General features: G+C 39.0%; 1 protein-coding gene across 1 annotated transcript; it reads right to left on the bottom strand.

The window, feature by feature from the left end:
• Positions 1-454: 454 nt before the first annotated feature.
• On the bottom strand, positions 455-17,074 carry LOC113969986 (threonine--tRNA ligase, cytoplasmic-like). The gene is made up of 19 exons (XM_027688401.1): positions 16,829-17,074; positions 16,076-16,168; positions 15,106-15,296; positions 14,431-14,554; positions 13,171-13,292; positions 12,248-12,365; positions 11,575-11,639; positions 10,791-10,869; positions 9,479-9,625; positions 7,870-7,968; positions 7,385-7,551; positions 6,698-6,860; positions 5,655-5,792; positions 5,141-5,218; positions 4,943-5,043; positions 3,703-3,807; positions 2,827-2,899; positions 2,026-2,140; positions 455-1,903 (listed from the first exon to the last, which is right to left on the bottom strand). The coding sequence occupies exons 1-19, from the start codon at positions 17,072-17,074 to the stop codon at positions 1,755-1,757; spliced, it is 2,373 nt and encodes a 790-aa protein (XP_027544202.1). The 3' UTR covers positions 455-1,754.
• Positions 17,075-17,935: the final 861 nt, after the last annotated feature.

The raw sequence follows: 17,935 nt of genomic DNA, 5'->3' as shown, positions 1-17,935 counted from the left end.
TCGGGTGCCAAGAGGAAGGTGCCAGACTCTTTTGGGTGACAGGACAAGGAGCAAGGGCCGTAAACTAAAACACAAGAAGTTCTACCTCAACATGAGGAAGAACTTCTTTATGTTCAGGGTGGCAGAGCACTGGAACAGCTGCCCAGGGAGGGCATTCCAAACCCACCTGGACACGTCCCTGTGTCACCTGCTCCAGGTGACCCTGCCTTGGCAGGGCGGTTGGATTGGCTGATCTCCAGAAGTCCCTTCCAACCCAAACTATTCTGTCATTCTGTGTAGTTTCCCTGACCTCTCTCCTTGCTGCAGGTCACATGAAAACTGAAATGCCAAGAGCATTGATACCTGCGTGCTAAAAAAGTTTGATACTTACAAAACCTAGAAATTCACTGTAAGAAAAACAAACCCAGTAGTTGAATTCTGCAGTCTGAATATATCACACGTGCATCACATAAGCTCTAGTCTAAACAATTTTATAGATAAAATATAGAAATATAAATAAAAATCACACTCCACACACCATTAATTCTGTTAAGTGGAACACAAAGCTTTCCCACCACTCATTCCTTCTTTTTTCCTTTTCTTCTAAAAGCAGGAGATAAAAAGAGATGCACAAACCCAAACAAATACCAAAGTAAACATAGGCCTATTAAACACAAGTCTGTACAAGTGTCAGGCAGAAGAAAACACAAACTTTGCATCTGTGTAACATTTATGCACTAAATAGTATTTTCTGCTTTATGGCTGTGGCATTTAAATTACAACTACAGCTGTATAGCTTAGATAATTGAGCAACACATTGAACACTATCTAAGCCAGTCAACTAGAAAACAGCATATGAAAGTGAAAAAAAAATCATGGTAAAAATTAATCTCACAAAAAATCCAGTTTAATTGCCTGCAATGGCAATTTTAAAAATCATTTATAAGCATAAACAAAACAGAAATATAGCCAATTTAAATTCCAACATGCTGTTTTAATATTACAATTGTCCTCTGCTCCTTCTCAGTGCTCCGAGTATCCCCAACAAATGCAATAATAAATTACACACAGAAAGGTTTTTCGAAGTTCTTTTGTTTTAGGAAAAAGCCAAATCAACAGCAAACACAGGAAAAAATAAAACGCTTGACACACAGATAGGGGGAGTAATTCATCTGCATTCTTGGCAACCACCTTTGCAGCAACCAGTTATCACACCAACTCCATCAGTGCCTTGTTTCACTGAGACTTCCAAAGACACCAAAGTATTTGTAGTCCGTGAACAGATTCTGAAACCAAGCTATTCCCCCCACAAAAGTTTTTTGTTACAATCTGGAGCTAGGAAAAAAACTAAACCAAACTGCTCCTCAGGCACCAACCGACCGCCAAGCTCTGGATTCTGTAACACAGGTATGCACCTGCCCTGTGAGTGAGGGAGCTCAGCATTCCCACAGCAGACACTGCCCTTCCCAGCCTCCTGTTCCTGGGGGTCGTGCAGTCCTGATTTACTTCCCCAGCAAACCCAACATATCTTATTAGAGGCGTAGGACTTTTTGAGCAAGCATTCTCTGACTCAGGCAGATTGGAAACCCATGCTATTGCTAAAGGAGTTGGCAGGTGCATCTGTCCTCTCATGCTTTTCCTGGAGCACCAACATTGCTACACTGGCTTATTTTGTGTATCCATTAACTGAAAATTCTCTCAGATGAGCATCACTGCTGTGCACAAGAAACATTTCCCATGGGCAGCTAATATTTTTTTTTTCCCCAACAGCAACGTCAGAATTCTTCTTCTGCATTTGGAATATGTGAACTCTTAAGTTTCTTGAGTTTTTCAATAGCAGAAGACACCGAAATCTCTCCATGAACTTTGTTGTCTCTTGTTCGCACGTTGACAGCATTATTTGCTTTCTCCTTTTCTCCAACCACTGCAAGACACAGCACAAAATATGAAACTATTTACATTACAAAATGAGTCTCTAGACAAACTCTATGTCTAACATTAAAACTTAAGTGATATTCAGCAATGTAAGATGCTGCAATTACCTACCTAAAATGAAGTTATACTGAGCCAGCTGTGCATTTCTAATTTTCTTGTTTAATGTGCAACTTTGATCTAGATCCACATCTGACATAAATCCAGCTTCAAAAAATTGGCTGCAAACCTAAAAAAACCAAACCAAAACACTCTCAGTATTACTATGTATTTTAAAACATACATTTGTACATGCTATAATTACTGATCTCTCTCAATAATTAGTTCATGTATGTGCATAATTTTGCTCTTGTGAATCACTGCAAGGAATTCAATGACTTTATCTGAAGAAAACTGAACACACACTGAAGGGCTTAGCAGGACTACAGTTGGAAGGTAACATCTATATCAAATATGTGCTGCTGTCCTCAGGCAGCTACACTGCTCAGTGTTAAAAATGTGTCCTTAGTCTGAGAAAGTAGAAAAAGCAGAAGGAACAAAATCACTTATTCTTGTATTAAAAGAAGCAAGGGAGAGGGGTGAAACCCACCATGGTCAAAAGTGATGTAGTCAAGAATATACACGTGGGAAATGGATGAAACTGGCTCCCTCCCTACTTTAGGCTGATAGTAGTGTAATGAAGCATTAGTTGTCATCCAGAATGTTTTTTCCTTTAATAATTATGTCCATAATAACAGAACTCAAACCACGTAAAGTTACATACCCCTTACTCAGTCTTACACAAGTTTTAGACTGTAAATTGTATATTGAAAAATCTACCTCTTCCCCCCAAATATGTCTTCAAAATCATTAGAGCATTCATTGTCTGTTCTGGAACAAGTCCTTGAGGATCCATTAGAATTGCCCTGCTCTCACCTGCTGGGCATACTCTTCCGATGTCGGTCCCACGGGCACCACCATGACCTGCCGTGGGGACAACCAGAGTGGCCTGGAGAGCATGAGGGATGCATGGGATAAATGTGCACTTGACACTTGCATTCATAACCACAGCTGGGTTCCACAATAATAATTTCTTTACTTTATAGAAATCTTTATGTTAGCTATGTTGGATAGTAAGTTATCTTTGTGTTTTCAAGTTCACATGAAATAGCAAATGGATTGATTCCAGTAAAATGACAAATGCAGAACTTGGACTTTCTGTTCTATTCCTAGCTGACTTCACATTTTTAAACAGAATTTTTTTCACATAATTTTCATTTTTATTTATAACTTTACAGTCAAAAGCGGACAGTCAGAGAGATAAGTGACTGAAACTAAAAATTAACTCTTCCTTAATACTTAAAACACATTCATGAAAAAATACCTTCAGAGCTTATACAAGATAAACCAACCCATTTCAAAAGTACAAAAGATATTTCATATATTAGGACTAATTCATGTCTGTATATATACAAATAATTGCTTTACATATGTCTGACATCTTCCCAGTACAAAAGCATGATTTTTAAGAAAAAAAGGAACAAAAATAATGCAGGACTTACACATTCAGTTATAATTCTTATTTCTGCATTATTCTGCTTTTTTTCTGCAGTCTCATGAAATTGAATTTCTAATAACAAACTAGTTACAACTCGGACCAGAAAACTGGACTTATTTTCTTGTAATCTTACCTACTAATTTGGAGAAAATTCTAGGGATATTATTTTTGCATTATAATATATGGGACATCAGGAAGGATCTGCACTTTCTACATTGTTAAACACTTCTTAGAAGTCCATTTGTGCTACATACCATTTTCCTCCATAATTTTCTGCTAGAATAGCTATCATCCTCTCCACAGATCCCAAAATAGCTCTGTGAATAATCACTGGCCTCTTCTTATCATCGCCATCCTTACTGAAAAAAAAGCAAGTAAAATTTTTTTAAAAAATGAAATTGTCTTAGCTCACACACATGTAATCCTACTAGTGGTTTTGATTCTACTTTTAACAGAAGGACAAAATTTAGTTAGTTATACTTAGGCAAAATCTACTCTTTTTGTTAAACATGTCCTTTAAGTCATCTAGGCTTTTAAAGGAATATTGAATAATCACAGTGACTTAAAATAATCATGCCTGCGGCCAGTGGCATAGACACTAACTCTTAAATTTGAAAAGACACTCGACTGACTCAGCACCATTTCTGTGCATTTTAATACTTTATGTTCTTCCTTGTTCTCTCTCTTCCACTATGACTTGCTTTTATTTTGGTGCACAGGACCTTACCTGCCCTTTTGAACCTCACCTGTTCATTACTTTACTTAAATTACAATACTGTGATTAAAAAAAAGCCAGCTGTTTACAACAACACCATCACCTATTAAAAAGCTATGGCATCTACTGTAGAACATGTAGCAGTACCAAAAAGTAACAAAGATTCTTATTCTGTCTTCCCTATCGATATCTTGATAATATGCCAAAAACAAACATTACAAGAAAAACAACCCAGAAAATGTGTATTCAAGTTAACATGATATTAAGATTAATCTGCTCAGTGGATAAAAATTCATCTTTCTAGCTGGAAGCCAAAGTGAGATTTTCACTAAAAACTGTTTGTATTTGGTTTATGTTCAAAGTTAATTAGTTTTACCCAATAAAAACAAAGAAGTACTTAGTACAAACATAGCAGCTCCTTAAGGTATGTTTGAATTTGTATGGTATGTCTTCCAAGGAGACACTATGACTGGGCTGAAAGTGAAAACTGACTCAGCTGAGGTTTTTTTAGCATTATATATGATCAGTTGTCTTCAGAACTGGCAGACAAGACAGCTGATGAGATTTTTCTGCACTCAGCAGCATTTCAACTAAAGTGAGCTATCGTTACATCGAGGAGATATCTTCAAGTTTGTGACTCTCCTTGCCAGGCTAATCATTTGTTAAATGAGCAGCACAGCATTAATACATAATGGGAATTACAGATAATGAAAGCATTTATGATTATTTTTATTCATTATTTCATTTAAAAGAGGAAGCTATTTAGCTTAACCACTCACCCAACATAAGTAAGATTAAATCGAATGGGCAGCTGGAAGTCAAGTTGGATGGTAGCACATTGATGGTACCTCCCAATTGCATCTTTGATTTTAATATCAATCTGTGAAGTAAAATAACAGTTACTAAATATAGTTTGCCTGCAGTATGTCTGCATTCTTGTCTACCCCGAAGTTACATTAAAATGCTGAATCACTAACCTTAGGACCATAAAATGCTCCATCTCCTGGATTCAAAAGCCATTGCTCTCCAAATTTATTCAAGCTGTTTTGAAGTTGCTAATCAAAAAAGTGAGAGAGTAATTAAAAAAGGTATAGCAGGGTCTCTCATTACTGGAAGTCAAAGCATTTGCCTTTAAAATTCAAAGGCAGCCAACAGGCAGCACAACCCCTATTGCTCAAGCATTTGTTCATTTATGATAAGTAACCTTGGAATAGTAGTTCCTTGTACACTATGTGATTAATCAGAAAAAAACCCCAAAAATCTAACCAGTTCAAGATAAGGGGCTAAGTAAGAATCTGGAAATTCTCATTTTTATACAGCAACTTCAGATTTAATGTGATGTTTTTCAACAGGCATTTCCACTCAGGACAATATTTAGGATCTGAGGTAAGCAATTTCACTATTCAACATGAAGGAACTCAGTTAAATATTTGTATTTGCAGAGGTAGATATTAAGGGGTTGCTTTGTTTGTTTGCTTTTAAATGAATTACCTTTTCTGCATGATCCCAGATCTCTAACTCTCCAAGATAATTTTCGGGTCTTGTAGAAAGATTTAGTTGAAAAGTAAAACCAAAGACAGCATATACTGACTTCAAGAAATCAAGACAGCCCTCAATTTCTTCTTCAATCTTAAACACAAAACAAAATACATTAGTTAAAAGTTACTTACATAAAAATGTAATTGAAGCTACTGAATTAATCATAACCAGAATAAAAGAGTCCATTAAATAAGAAAAAATTAAACCCCACATCCTACAAACCCAAATCGAGGTAATGGGTGAAGAGAGAACTGAGGTGTTGTGGCTTCAAAGCATGGCAAGAAAAGTAATATTTTTCTTAAGCCTGGACTTCTGGAGCCAAATTGCACCCAACAGAATGGACAAGAGTACATCAATTTATACATGTAGCTCCACTGAAATCTATGGCATTACTGACAAAATAAAGTATTTGTCCAGCATGACTATAGAAAACAAAACATGGTCAACGGCTTTTTTCTTTGCAGGGGCAGATGGAAGATGCAAAAAAAAAAAATTTATTTTTTGGGATTTAGTTGCCCAATGCATCTTTCTAAATGGAAAAATTCCATACAGAAAATCTTACTACATAATTCACAAACAATAAGATCCCTCAAATAATACTGTTTTCTGCTTTTGATATGAGCATTTTGTAACTTTAAAGAAAAAAATAAAAATAAAGTAAAGAACACTGAGTACAGCATTACTATTTGAGAAACTTGCAACAACGCAGCCAAGTCCAACAGGCTATTGAGTTCAGCAATATTGCAGAGTTAAGAAATATGGAATATCAAATATCTAAGAAGGAAACACCTAAACCTACCAAAAGAAACCATCAAAAACACCATTATGCTATCCAGCAACACAATGGAAGAAGCTAGAGTTGAAATACTTCAGGGATTTCTTCCTCTTTACTTGTTCACTGTTTGCACTGGGAGAAGAAACATTTTGTTGGGGTTTTTTTTGACTTGTGGGGGTGTGGGAGATGCTTGGTATTCTGGAGTTGTCTTTTTCTTTACCTGTTCCATTGTGCAAAAGATGTGAGCATCATCCTGTTGGAAGCGCCTTACACGAGTCAAGCCACTTAAAGTCCCAGAGAGCTCATTTCGGTGCAGAACTCCAAAATCTGCAAGTCTAAGAGGCAATTCCCTCCAGGATCGTGGACGATGGGCAAACATCAAGCTAGAAGGAACATGAAAGAGCCTTCATGAAAGAGCCTTCCTTTTATCCTTCTTACAGGAGATTTAAGACAACACAGAAATAAACCAAGATCAATACAGACAGTAATCACATTTTTAAGCATTTATTCATTCAGGTTGTTTGCATCCTAAAAGACAGGCAAACAGAAAAAGTGCTTCACTCAGAATGTACTGCTGAAGACCACCTAGAAAAAAAAACCACTGCAAGAGTAAATCAAGACTGGTTCATCTGTACCTTCTTGGTACAGCACATCTGATGCCTATCTCTACTCAAAACAACTTGTATTCACTAGTGGTACAGACTAGTATTGGCATGCACAAACCTAGCTCACTTAGGGCAGACTTACTTCTGGGACACTGTCAGAGAAGCCCCCTCAACACACCCAGTGGCTTAGTAGTCTATTGTGAACATACATGACAACATGTATTAATACTCCATTTATTCTCCTCAGCCTCACAAAGGATAAATGAAGTAAAATCAGAAGTTTTCCAGTTAAGAGTACAAACCAATGTCCGGGACAATTCATGGGTTTAAGGGCAAAAGTTTCCTTCTCGATCTCAAAAGAGAACATATTTTCACTGTAGTGCTGCCAGTGTCCTGAAGCTTCCCAGAGTTTACTGTTGAAGATGTTTGGAGACACAACTTCAGTAAAATTATGCCTGTGATACTCCCCCTGTAGAAAAAATTCACCATTTAAAAGGTTACAGAGCTTTTGACAGGCCAAAGCTTGATTCTTTTAAACTGTGTTATTATGATGGCAATTTACAGAGAGACTCAAGGACTACTGTAAGTTTTGCACAACTGGAAAAGTGCAGCTTCACTCTGCACTATTTGCAAAAAAGGTTAGGTCTGTATAATCATACTGAAAATCTGGTAAATAATTATATACATAGATACTTATTTTTCTGTGGATAACTCAGTGCTATGAATGTCAATTTAAGACTGACAACTGATATTAAATTTCTTAAGAGTTACATCACCATATACTCACCCGTATGAAATCCATGAGTGTGTTATAAAGAAAGGCACCTCTGGGAAGGAAGAAGCAGCTTCCAGGACTCAAATCATGAAAGAAGAAGAGTTCTTGATCCTAGGTAAATTAAAACCAGATTGCTCTAACGACAATTCAGATAGAACTGCAGAACATAACTACCTCACACACATTGAGACACTGTTCACAAAGATGAAACGTTACAGAAATAAGATGATTTATATAAGTCTACAAGTTCTCAGCAACACCAGTTAATTGATCTGCAGTTTTTACTCTCAGAAGTTTGTAATAACACTGAATTCCATTTGATTCTTTGACTATGTAAAAACACATTTCCCCAAAATCCTGAAGTCTTATCTAATCTTACCTTTATTGACCTTAATTGCTTTAGTAAAGCAACTAAGCAGATATCCATCACACATGAGGCATAATGGCTGAAGCTTGTGAGCCACTCACTCTTTATCAGCATTTTGAACCAAAAAAAGAGAAGCTCAGCAGTGTGGCTCTGATACATCTTCAGAGAGCTTTACCCACTTCAAAATCATAGATACTAGATCCATAAACACTAGATAAATCCATGGAATATGTCAAGTTGGAAGGGACCCACAAGGATCATCAAGTCCAACTCCAGGCCCTGCACAGGACCATCCCCAAGAGTCACATCAGGTGCCCCAGAGGATCATCCAAATGTTCCTTGAGCTCTGACAGCCTTGGTGCTGTGCCCACTGCCCTGGGGAGCCTGTTCAGTGCCCAACCACCCTCTGGGGGAAGAATCTCTCTGACTGATTGAAATTAGATCATTTGTTTATGAAGAGGCATAGAAGCAATCAAACAAATATTACAGAAATATTCAAGTCTTAATAAGTTAATAGAAATAAGCATGATCACTTCCATAAAGACCATTTTCCTCCTTTTTATAAATTTTTGTTATTGTTTTCTGTAAATTTCTCATTGTCTCTTTCTCTTCTGAGTTAGCTCAGTTGTTCACCCTCTGCTTGTGAAGGCCCTCCACAGTCTCTTCTTTCACGTCTCCCAGTGAGCAGCAAGAGGATAATGCCTCCATCCTCTTGTCCAACAATGCTGACCTTCATTTACACAACAGTTTTTGGAGTAAATGTCTCCCTGCTTTCACCTGTACTGCTCATTGTGCCTTTACATATCCACAAAGCTTCTTTCTTTTCCCAAATACCCTCCCTATAACTCCACCCTCTCAACAAAACTATAGCAAAGGTGTAAACTTTATTTATATCTATAATAAAGAAAGACCAAACCATGTTATTTATGCAATTTTCAAAGAAATTATCTCTTCTACAAAAAATACAGTGGTTTAGGTAGACTCTACATTAAAAGGTTTAAGATGTACTTCCCTAAACCAAGGGACTAAACCCATTAACTTCTTCCCAACATTAGTTTAATACTCATATGCAAGTGACGAGTTGAGTTGTAGAAGAAAAATTTCAAAATGTAAGCAACACCAAGAAGCATACAGAACTAGCTCTCATTCAAACTGCCAAAAATGGAAAAAAAAACAAACCAAAACTAAAAAACAAGGAAAGAGAATGAATTTTATTATAGAAGCATAAAATAAGTAGACAACAGAATACTGTACCTTTCCAATTTTCCTATGATCCCGGTTTTTGGCTTCTTCCTGTATTTTTTCCCATTCCTTCATCATTTTGTTGTCAGGAAAGGATATTCCGTATATTCTCTGCAGAGTTTCCATATCAGATTTTCCTTCCCAATATGTAGAGGAACTCTGATACACAAAACCCAGACTTTAAGATAATATTACATAATATCAGGGAAAGGAGGGATAAACATTAACACATTCAAACATTATTATTTTTTTCCTTGGGAAAAGATTCATGTGCGGTCTTTCAGCATTTGTTTATAACACAAAGATATTGCAGTGCCTTTCAGTCAGCATATTAATACAGATGACACACAAAAGTGACTGGTCAGGGAATATTTTTACTCTACTTAGGTACCTTGTTTCAACTTACATCATGTTTTATTATTTCATGCTATAGCAGCTAAGAAAGCAGCACTTGTTTACACTCAAAACATAATGCAGGGGAGAAACACGAAAGATACAACAAACCTAACTCTCACAGTTAATTCTGAGCTGTTTTGACAATCTAATATGTAATCCCTGGAATTCAGAGTTCCATACACTTCAGTTAGGAAGTCAGCAAAAGCAACTATGATTAATGTTCTGATGAGGTCAGTCTAATAAGGTTACCAAAATTAGCATCTGTGAATAACTTAAACTACACCACAAAACCAGAGGCCTTTGCCAACGCTGCCTCTGCCTTTCCTGTAAGCAATGCCGTCTTTTAACAGCAGGACTTGCAGATCTGCCAGCATCCACTTTACCTCCTTGCACCATCTGACAAGGTCAAAATAGTACTTTCTGACCAATAAATACTTGGATGTTCATCTACTGCAGAACAGAGCATGCTCACAACACCCCCCCACACACACAGGTGCAGTGATGGCTGGAGATACTGGAACAGCACAGCCACACGGGCTTAGGCTCTGCACTTCCCTACTGGGCATGGGACAATTGGTTCCACAGCTAATCTAGTCACTACTAGCTACAGTGTTTTTGCAGTACTCTTCAGTCTAAACATGCATGTTACTACACTAATACTCTGATAAAAAAAGATGCTGTTAACTTTCACTGATGTGCTACCATGAAAGTCAAGAATCAGTAAACCTTGGATGCAGACAAACGATTAAAGTCTGTAGTTCTACTAGTGCAGTGGGAGCTGGCAAACAAATGAAGGACTATTTTCAGAGTAAACAAAGAAAACAATAAAAGGACCCTAGCATAATCAGCTCAGGAGAAATAAATATGTAAATAAATCAACTGTACCCTAGTTTATTTCAGTTTCAATGCACACTTAATTTTAACTTACCTTAACTATTTTAAGGGCCTTAATTTTTCCAGTGTGTCTGACATGTGGACCCCTGCAGAGATCAATCAGTGGACCACATCTATATGCCAAGAGAAAAAAAGTGTTCATTTCCAAACACTCCAACATTTTTCTGTACAGTCACTAATGTGACAAGTTCACGCTTGACACATTCCAACATGACAGTAAATACAAATATGCAACATGCAGCAAGTTCAGTGCACCCTAAATGTAGCTGTGCATTCCACCTGAAGTGGGATATTCACTCAGTAAATGCTCAGCACAGTTGATCTATTATCAAGAGCATCATAACACAGTTACCAATTCATACAGTTCCACATGTGAACTTCATGTTAAAGTTGCCCAGGAGATTTCAAACTATGCATATCAAACAGAAAAATGGTTTTGCCATTTTCCAACTGATTGGAATGAGCAACTGAATAAGCAGGTTCCTCATCCCACAATGAGCTAAGAGTTAGTGTTATCCACTATGCACCAATCCAATGTCAAGGGTGGTAACTTACTTTAATCAGTTTACTGAAACCAGAGGGAATGACTAAAAACTGGATTTGCCATTTGCCCACAAATTGAGACCTCATCTGTCCCAGCAGAGAAAAGATCTCATTTTACATAAGTAGCAATGTTAACTGCAAACTTAAGTCCCAATCACACAAGAATTCAGAAGTTAGAATAAAAAACAAAACAAAAAACCAATTTATTCTCCTCTCAATTTAAATAAACTAAGTATAAAAATACTTCATAATACTTTTGAAGTATATTTCTTTACCTGTATATTGTGGTAGTTGGTGTCTTCACCTTCTCATTAAGGATACGACACTTAAACTTGTTATACTGTGTGTGGAAACATGAAAAGTCAGAAATATCAATGAAATGGATAACAAAATTCTCTTTTAAAATTATGTATTAATAATGCAAGTGCATCAGTAATAGACACTTGCAACTAAAAAAAAAAAAAGCTTGTATTCAACAGTTCAACATCCTTGTATTCAACAGTTCAACATCCTTTCAGAAGAGTTGTAAAACAAGGGGAGAGACAAAAAGATCTCAGTCCCCTGAGGGTGTGTTGAGGATGGTGAGTACCACCTGAATTACACAGTACAGTGAGACTGGCAATATTCACTGTATAAAACAGGGGGCTAACCCAAAAGTCTTTTTTGACCTGTCTCTGCAAGTGAGCCAGAAGGAATGTGTGCTTTTTGTGTACTTATCTGTCATCTCATTGAGCCTGAGGTGTTTTTGTGTAATAAAAATCGTTTTTATTGGTGCCTGAAAACATTTTGAACGTTTGAGAGGAAATAGAGGGGGAAAAGGATGGTACTGTTTTTCTTTGTTTTACTAGACAGGTAAAATTCTGATGAGTCAGTTATATGCAGAATTTTAACAAAAGTTACATTTTAAAAGATCATTGTACCAGAACCACAGCTACTCAAAAGACTTACCTTAAACATGTCTAACAGGGTCTCCTTTTTGACTTCCAGCCTTTCAAAAGCCTGTTTCTCTTTTATGATATTTTTACAGTGGTTCTCTAGTAGTGGGAATTCAGTGCTAGACACGCCTCTAAACAAAAAGACACAGGCAAAAGAAATATAAATTAATTATTTTGATACTCCCATTTTTTTCAATTAACCACTTTCTAGTGGTCTAATTTGAAACTATAAAAATGTGTTGTTGTGATTTTTCACAGTATTTTCTTAGTTTCTTCCAATCAGCTCTATTTTCAGACACTAAACTCAGAAACACAAACAATACCACCCCAAACAAACCCACTGCAATCATTCCTAGAATAGTCTTTGACATAATTAAATGTCTGGAAGACCTTCAGGTTGAAGTATGATTTAGGAAAAAAAAAAAAGGAGGGGAGAAAAGGATCAACCCAGCTGCAGGAGTCTGTTTATCAGCTGATGCAGATTCAGTATTCTCCCTGACTACAGAAAGATAAACAAGGAAAAAACAGAATTGTAAAGCTGTGCACAAGAATTAGAAAAGTAGTAAACACTTATACAAGTTACATGCACGTGTGCCCTTGGTACAAGTGACTTGGTTTCCTTGAAGAATCATGGGGGTTTGGTTTCCACCTCCTTTGTGTCCCCAGAAGTTCACAAAGTTTTACCCTCTCTACATTTTTTCCACAGAACACTGAACAGCTGCAAGTCTTACAGAGCAGGTGTCTGAACAGTGCTTCTGAATTTAAATATACACACACACTCAATTTATGTGTCTACATAGAAGACTAACCTGTCAGCTTCAAATCATATTAGAGACACAATTTAACTTTTAACGTGCAGAAACTTGACAGAACAAAATAATTCTAGTACTGAGCTTCAATACAGAGTATAAAAGTTCTAAAACACTGAAATTTTACCTATCTCCAATATACATGTCATAATAAAATCCATTCTCAATTGGTGGTCCATAGCACAAGCAGCCCCCAAAATATCCTTCCATGGCCTCTCCAAGGATGTGAGCACTTGAATGCCAATAAACCTGCAAATAAAGTCAGGTGAGCAAGCCAAGGGGTCAACGGCATTGTGTAACCAAAAAGAAAAAAACCAAACCAATAAGTATATCTGCAGACGGGAAACAGACTGGAACTAAGGTTGTTTAAATTTTGAGAGAGGTAAAACAATTTCCTGTTCTCATTTTGAAGTACTCTAAATGACTGATATAATGTCAGATGTAGCACTAAAGGCCCACCATACTCCAGTCTGAAAGATCGTGATTATACCTGTGTGCTATCCCATCAACTTAGTACTTACTGTACCTTGTTCATTTTTAAGTTAGTTTCCAGTCAGTCAAAAATCTATGCAACACTAATCAGATCTAAAACAATGTAGCCAATTAAGCTTCCACTGTTCACATTCAGTACATTTATTAATAGGTCTGTAAAGTACATTACCTGAAATGTCAGCAGAGGGGAGCCAACAACCCAGTAGATCAATACCAGTCTTATGTTCTAAGTTTCTATTAATTTGGACTAATTCAGAGCCACTGCTACAAGTGGTCTTTACATGAAATGCCTTGGACAAGCCTAATCACATGAATAATTCCTTGACAAAACTGAAGTCTAATTCTAGTGTATAAACAAAGGTTTCAGACTGAACCCCATTAAAAAAAAATCTTGGGCACGTTGCTAAGAATATTCATAGTTCAACTGACTCACAAATGACAACTTAAGATTTTATTAAACAGCGCCAGTACAAGGAGATGAAGATTTTATTAATGACTCAAATATAATATTGGACAATTTTTAGGAAATGGTAAGACAGTCTTACTTTGCTTTCTCTGTCTAATCTTCAGATGCACTGAGTCAAACCACAAAACACATCTTAGAAGGCATTAAACTATTTCAAGTTAGCATACAAATCAAGATGTTCTGTATGATCTTATTTGAGAAATAACCTCTTTATGTAAAAGAGAAGGATGAAGAGAACACTAAGATTTTATTCACTCTCGGATTATAGGCCCTTAGTATCTCGTCTTCTTTGCTGAATTATGGGAAATACATTACTTTAAAGTTTTGTCACTTTTTTTTTTATTTCAAGATTTTAAAAGCCTAATGCTGCAATCAATTTCATGTCATTAGTTCTTCTAATCAAGCAGAAACCAGAGAGTGTTTACTCACAGCTTTTGCTTCTTCATCATCAAAGGTCAACAGCTCTAGAGTACAATCTCCCTCCAGTGGACGATCCAGGTCCCACAGTTCACCATTCACTTTGGCTATGACTGCATTCGAAGCCAACGCTTGACTAAAAAACCAGAAAAGATGACAAGAGACCTGAAGATTTAGGTTCAATTTGTAAAAGACCTTAGGTTTCTAAGCCCTGTGAGATCACACCCTTGTAGCACCTGAAGATCTTAAATTTCTGTTTCTGTGGTGGTCTTAAACACTTTTCCACTTTTAGGGTAAAGAACCTCAAGGCCTTGAGAAGTCTCATTCCACAGTTTTCAGTGCTGGGGATGTGGAGGAAGGACTGCTTCTTACAACAGGTTCTACTGTATCTGGCAATTCACAGAACTTCAGATGTCTCTATTAATTCCTAGCACTCTCACTGATTTACTCTTTAACTGTAAGCAAGCACTATGATCCCAAGCATTATGAACTTCAAGTATCACTCAGAACAGTAATTTCAACCCCCTGTTTATTCTGCATTAAGCTGAAGTTTCAATGCTTTCCAAATAAACAAATTTAAGAGAGTCACCATCCACTGACCATGACATATTTTTCACAAGGTAAGACACAAATGACAGTAACAGTTTTATCACTGCAAAAGTACAACTCCTTGAATTTGCAGGTTACCTAATTCCTACAGCTAATTGATACGGCGTGGTTTTCCAAGATTCCCCTTCAGCCATCGTTCCATCTGTCAGAGTAATTTTGATAGATTTGCTCTCGTTGGCTGCTCTGTAAGCTAGCAAAGCATCATGTTCTTTTTTCAGTGCTTCATAAAGCTTCAGTCTGTCTTCTATGAAGCCTGGCACACACTGTAGCTGTAACAAATAAATTAGATTATACACATACATACTTGTGAGAGAAATTAAGGATTCACAGTGTTGGTGCATCCCCAGAGGTCCCAACTTGGACCAGATTTCACTGTACTAGAATTTATACTAAAATGCAGTAAAGCATTTCTAAATAATTATACACAGGATAGTCTCATCCAACTTTCTGACTGTTTTATAGTGGCTTTCCAATTTTCCATGCACTTTCATCAATCTGGGCCTAAGTGGCTTTGTGAGTTTGACCTCAGAAAGCAGCCTATATTCCTGCCCCAGAATTTGCATTTAGCAGATGTCCTAGAGAAATCTGAATCACTCCAAGAAGCCCTCACTTCTGCCAGTCCATTCCAAGCATCAGATTCAAAGACAGTTTATGTGAAGATTACTCTAGTTTAACATAAGGTGAGCTATTAAGCTCTACTGTACTAGAGCCGGTGTTGCCAACATCCTTTCAGCCATCACACTGTTTAACTGCTCATGAACCTTCAATCTCTTTGTGCACCACAGAATTATGACCTTCATTTCCCAATAACCCAAATCCTTTTCTTACATAAAAAGTAGAGATCTAACAATGTGTAAGTAACCCTCCTAACGGAAGAAGAAGCTCCTAAATAGTGTGGGTTTTTTTCCCTCTATGCTATAGAAAGTCTTTTTCCCAAAAGCTGGGATTTCAAAATACAGCAAAGTATTTCAGATTTGAGCACCCTTTCTGAACCTGGTCAAACAACACTCCTTCTTCTATTATTATGTAATATAAAGTAACCACTTACATCATTCTGATGTTGATTCACAGCTTTATTTTCTTTTTTCTTTTCCTCTTTATTTTGATTCACTGCATCAGTTGGACTTGCACTGCAGACTTTCTGAAACAGTGATAACACAAAGTATACACCTGCTGTGCCTTTAAGACTTTTCCCAGCAATCATTAAACCAAACCAGACCAGTACAATGTTGGGCTAAAAAGGCAATTCCAGGGCAATAAGTTATGTCCTTAGCACAAAGACTTCTCATGACACATCTAAGCTGCATCATTTTGATGTTCTGTAGACACAGCAAAGCCACTCACCAGGTAAAGTCTTCTCAACACAATTTCCCCAATGGCACTACTACAATTATCACTGGCAAAACCTCCCCAGACAGACCGTGGAAGGACTGAGCAGCGACAACTTTCAGTGCTGTCACACCTGGCACAGGCTGCTCAGAGAAGCTGTGGGCGCCACATCCATGCGAGTGTTCAAGGCCAGGTCGGATGGGGCTCTGAGCAACCCGGTCTAGTGGAAGGTGTCGCTGCCCACGGCAAGGTGTTGGAACGAGATGATCCCAACCCAACCCATTCTCAGATTCTGTGACACTCGCGCAAAGGCAGGAGCGCTGTTCAGTGCTGCGGGCGGACACCGCGACAGGCTCGCACCCCCGTGAGCACCGCGACCCCCGCGGGTTGCTGACGGGTCCGTGAGCGCCCCTGTCCCGCCCCTTCCCTCCCCGCTGGGGCCCGGAGCCCCCCGCTCGCCCCCGGGCTGTACCTCCGCGCCGCCCGGGGGCTCGGCCGGCGCTGCCCGGCCCAGCTCGGCCGCCAGGCTGCGGCGCAGGTGCAGCAGGCGGTAGCGCAGCTTCTCGTTCTCGGCCCGCAGCCGCTGCAGCTCGGGGCTGGCGCTGCCGGGGCAGCGCGGCTCCTGCGGCTCCTTCAGCCGCCCAACCTCGGCCGCCAGCCAGCGCAGCTCCCTCTCCTGCCGCGACACCCTCAGCGCCGCCGCCTCGGCCGCCGCCATGTTCACCCCGCACCGCCTCCGGGCCCGGCCCCGCCCCGCCCGATCCGCCCTGACACCGCCCGGGTCCAACCCCGGGGCCTGAGGGGGCGGGACTGTTCTCATCACTCGTGATAATTGAGAAAATTCTTCTTTGTAGCCCTCGCTGCTGTGGTGGTAATTAGTAACGTACCCGCCCGCCTGGCTCCCTGGCCGGTGAGCAATTGGGAAGTACCAATATCCACAGAATGGATCAGATTGGGAAAGGCCTCTGAGACCACCGAGTCCAACCCGTGACCGAACACCACCGAGTCAACCAGACCGTGGCACCGAGTGCCGCGTCCAGTCGTTCCTTAAACACCTTCAGGGATGGTGACTCCACTACTTCCCTGGGCAGCCCATTCCAGTGTCTAATCACCCCTCCTGTGAAGAAATTCTTCCTAACGTCCAACCTAAACCTCCCCGGATGCAGCTCAAGACTCTGTCCCCTTATCCTGTCCCTTGTTCCCTGGGAGCAGAGCCTGACACCCACCTGGATCCACGCTCCTGTCAGGGAGTTGCAGAGAATGAGAAGGTCCCCCCTGAGCCTCCTTTTCTCCAGGCTGAGCCCCTCCAGCTCCCTCAGCTGCTCTTCATCAAGCTTGTGCTCCAGACCCTTTGCCATCTTCATTGCCCTTTTCTGGATAGCTCATGTTGGAGTCCCACTTCAGTTTATCTAAAAATGCTCTTTACAAATCTTTTCTCCATAACACTCATAAACAAGAAGCTGAATAAACTGAGGCTGCAGCGAAGAATCGCATCACTAACTCTCAAAATCCTGATCATGCCATTTTGCAGAGCACATGACAAGGAGTTTATAACAGGGAGGAGAAAAAACACATCAAG

This window comes from Neopelma chrysocephalum, unplaced genomic scaffold, assembly GCF_003984885.1.
Source record: "Neopelma chrysocephalum unplaced genomic scaffold, ASM398488v2 Primary Assembly neopelma1_75, whole genome shotgun sequence".
NCBI lineage: Eukaryota > Metazoa > Chordata > Aves > Passeriformes > Pipridae > Neopelma > Neopelma chrysocephalum.
This window is presented reverse-complemented; position numbering and strand designations above follow the sequence as displayed.

Excerpts from the sequence above, each read along its gene's own strand:
- LOC113969986 (XM_027688401.1), bottom strand. The coding sequence starts at position 17,074 with ATGGCGGCGGCCGAGGCGGCGGCGCTGAGGGTGTCGCGGCAGGAGAGG. Across the intron at positions 13,293-14,430 it reads ATGATGAAGAAGCAAAAGCT|GTTTATTGGCATTCAAGTGC; the intron begins GTGAGTAAACAC and ends CTTTATTTGCAG. Across the intron at positions 7,969-9,478 it reads ATCATAGGAAAATTGGAAAG|GATCAAGAACTCTTCTTCTT; the intron begins GTACAGTATTCT and ends TAATTTACCTAG.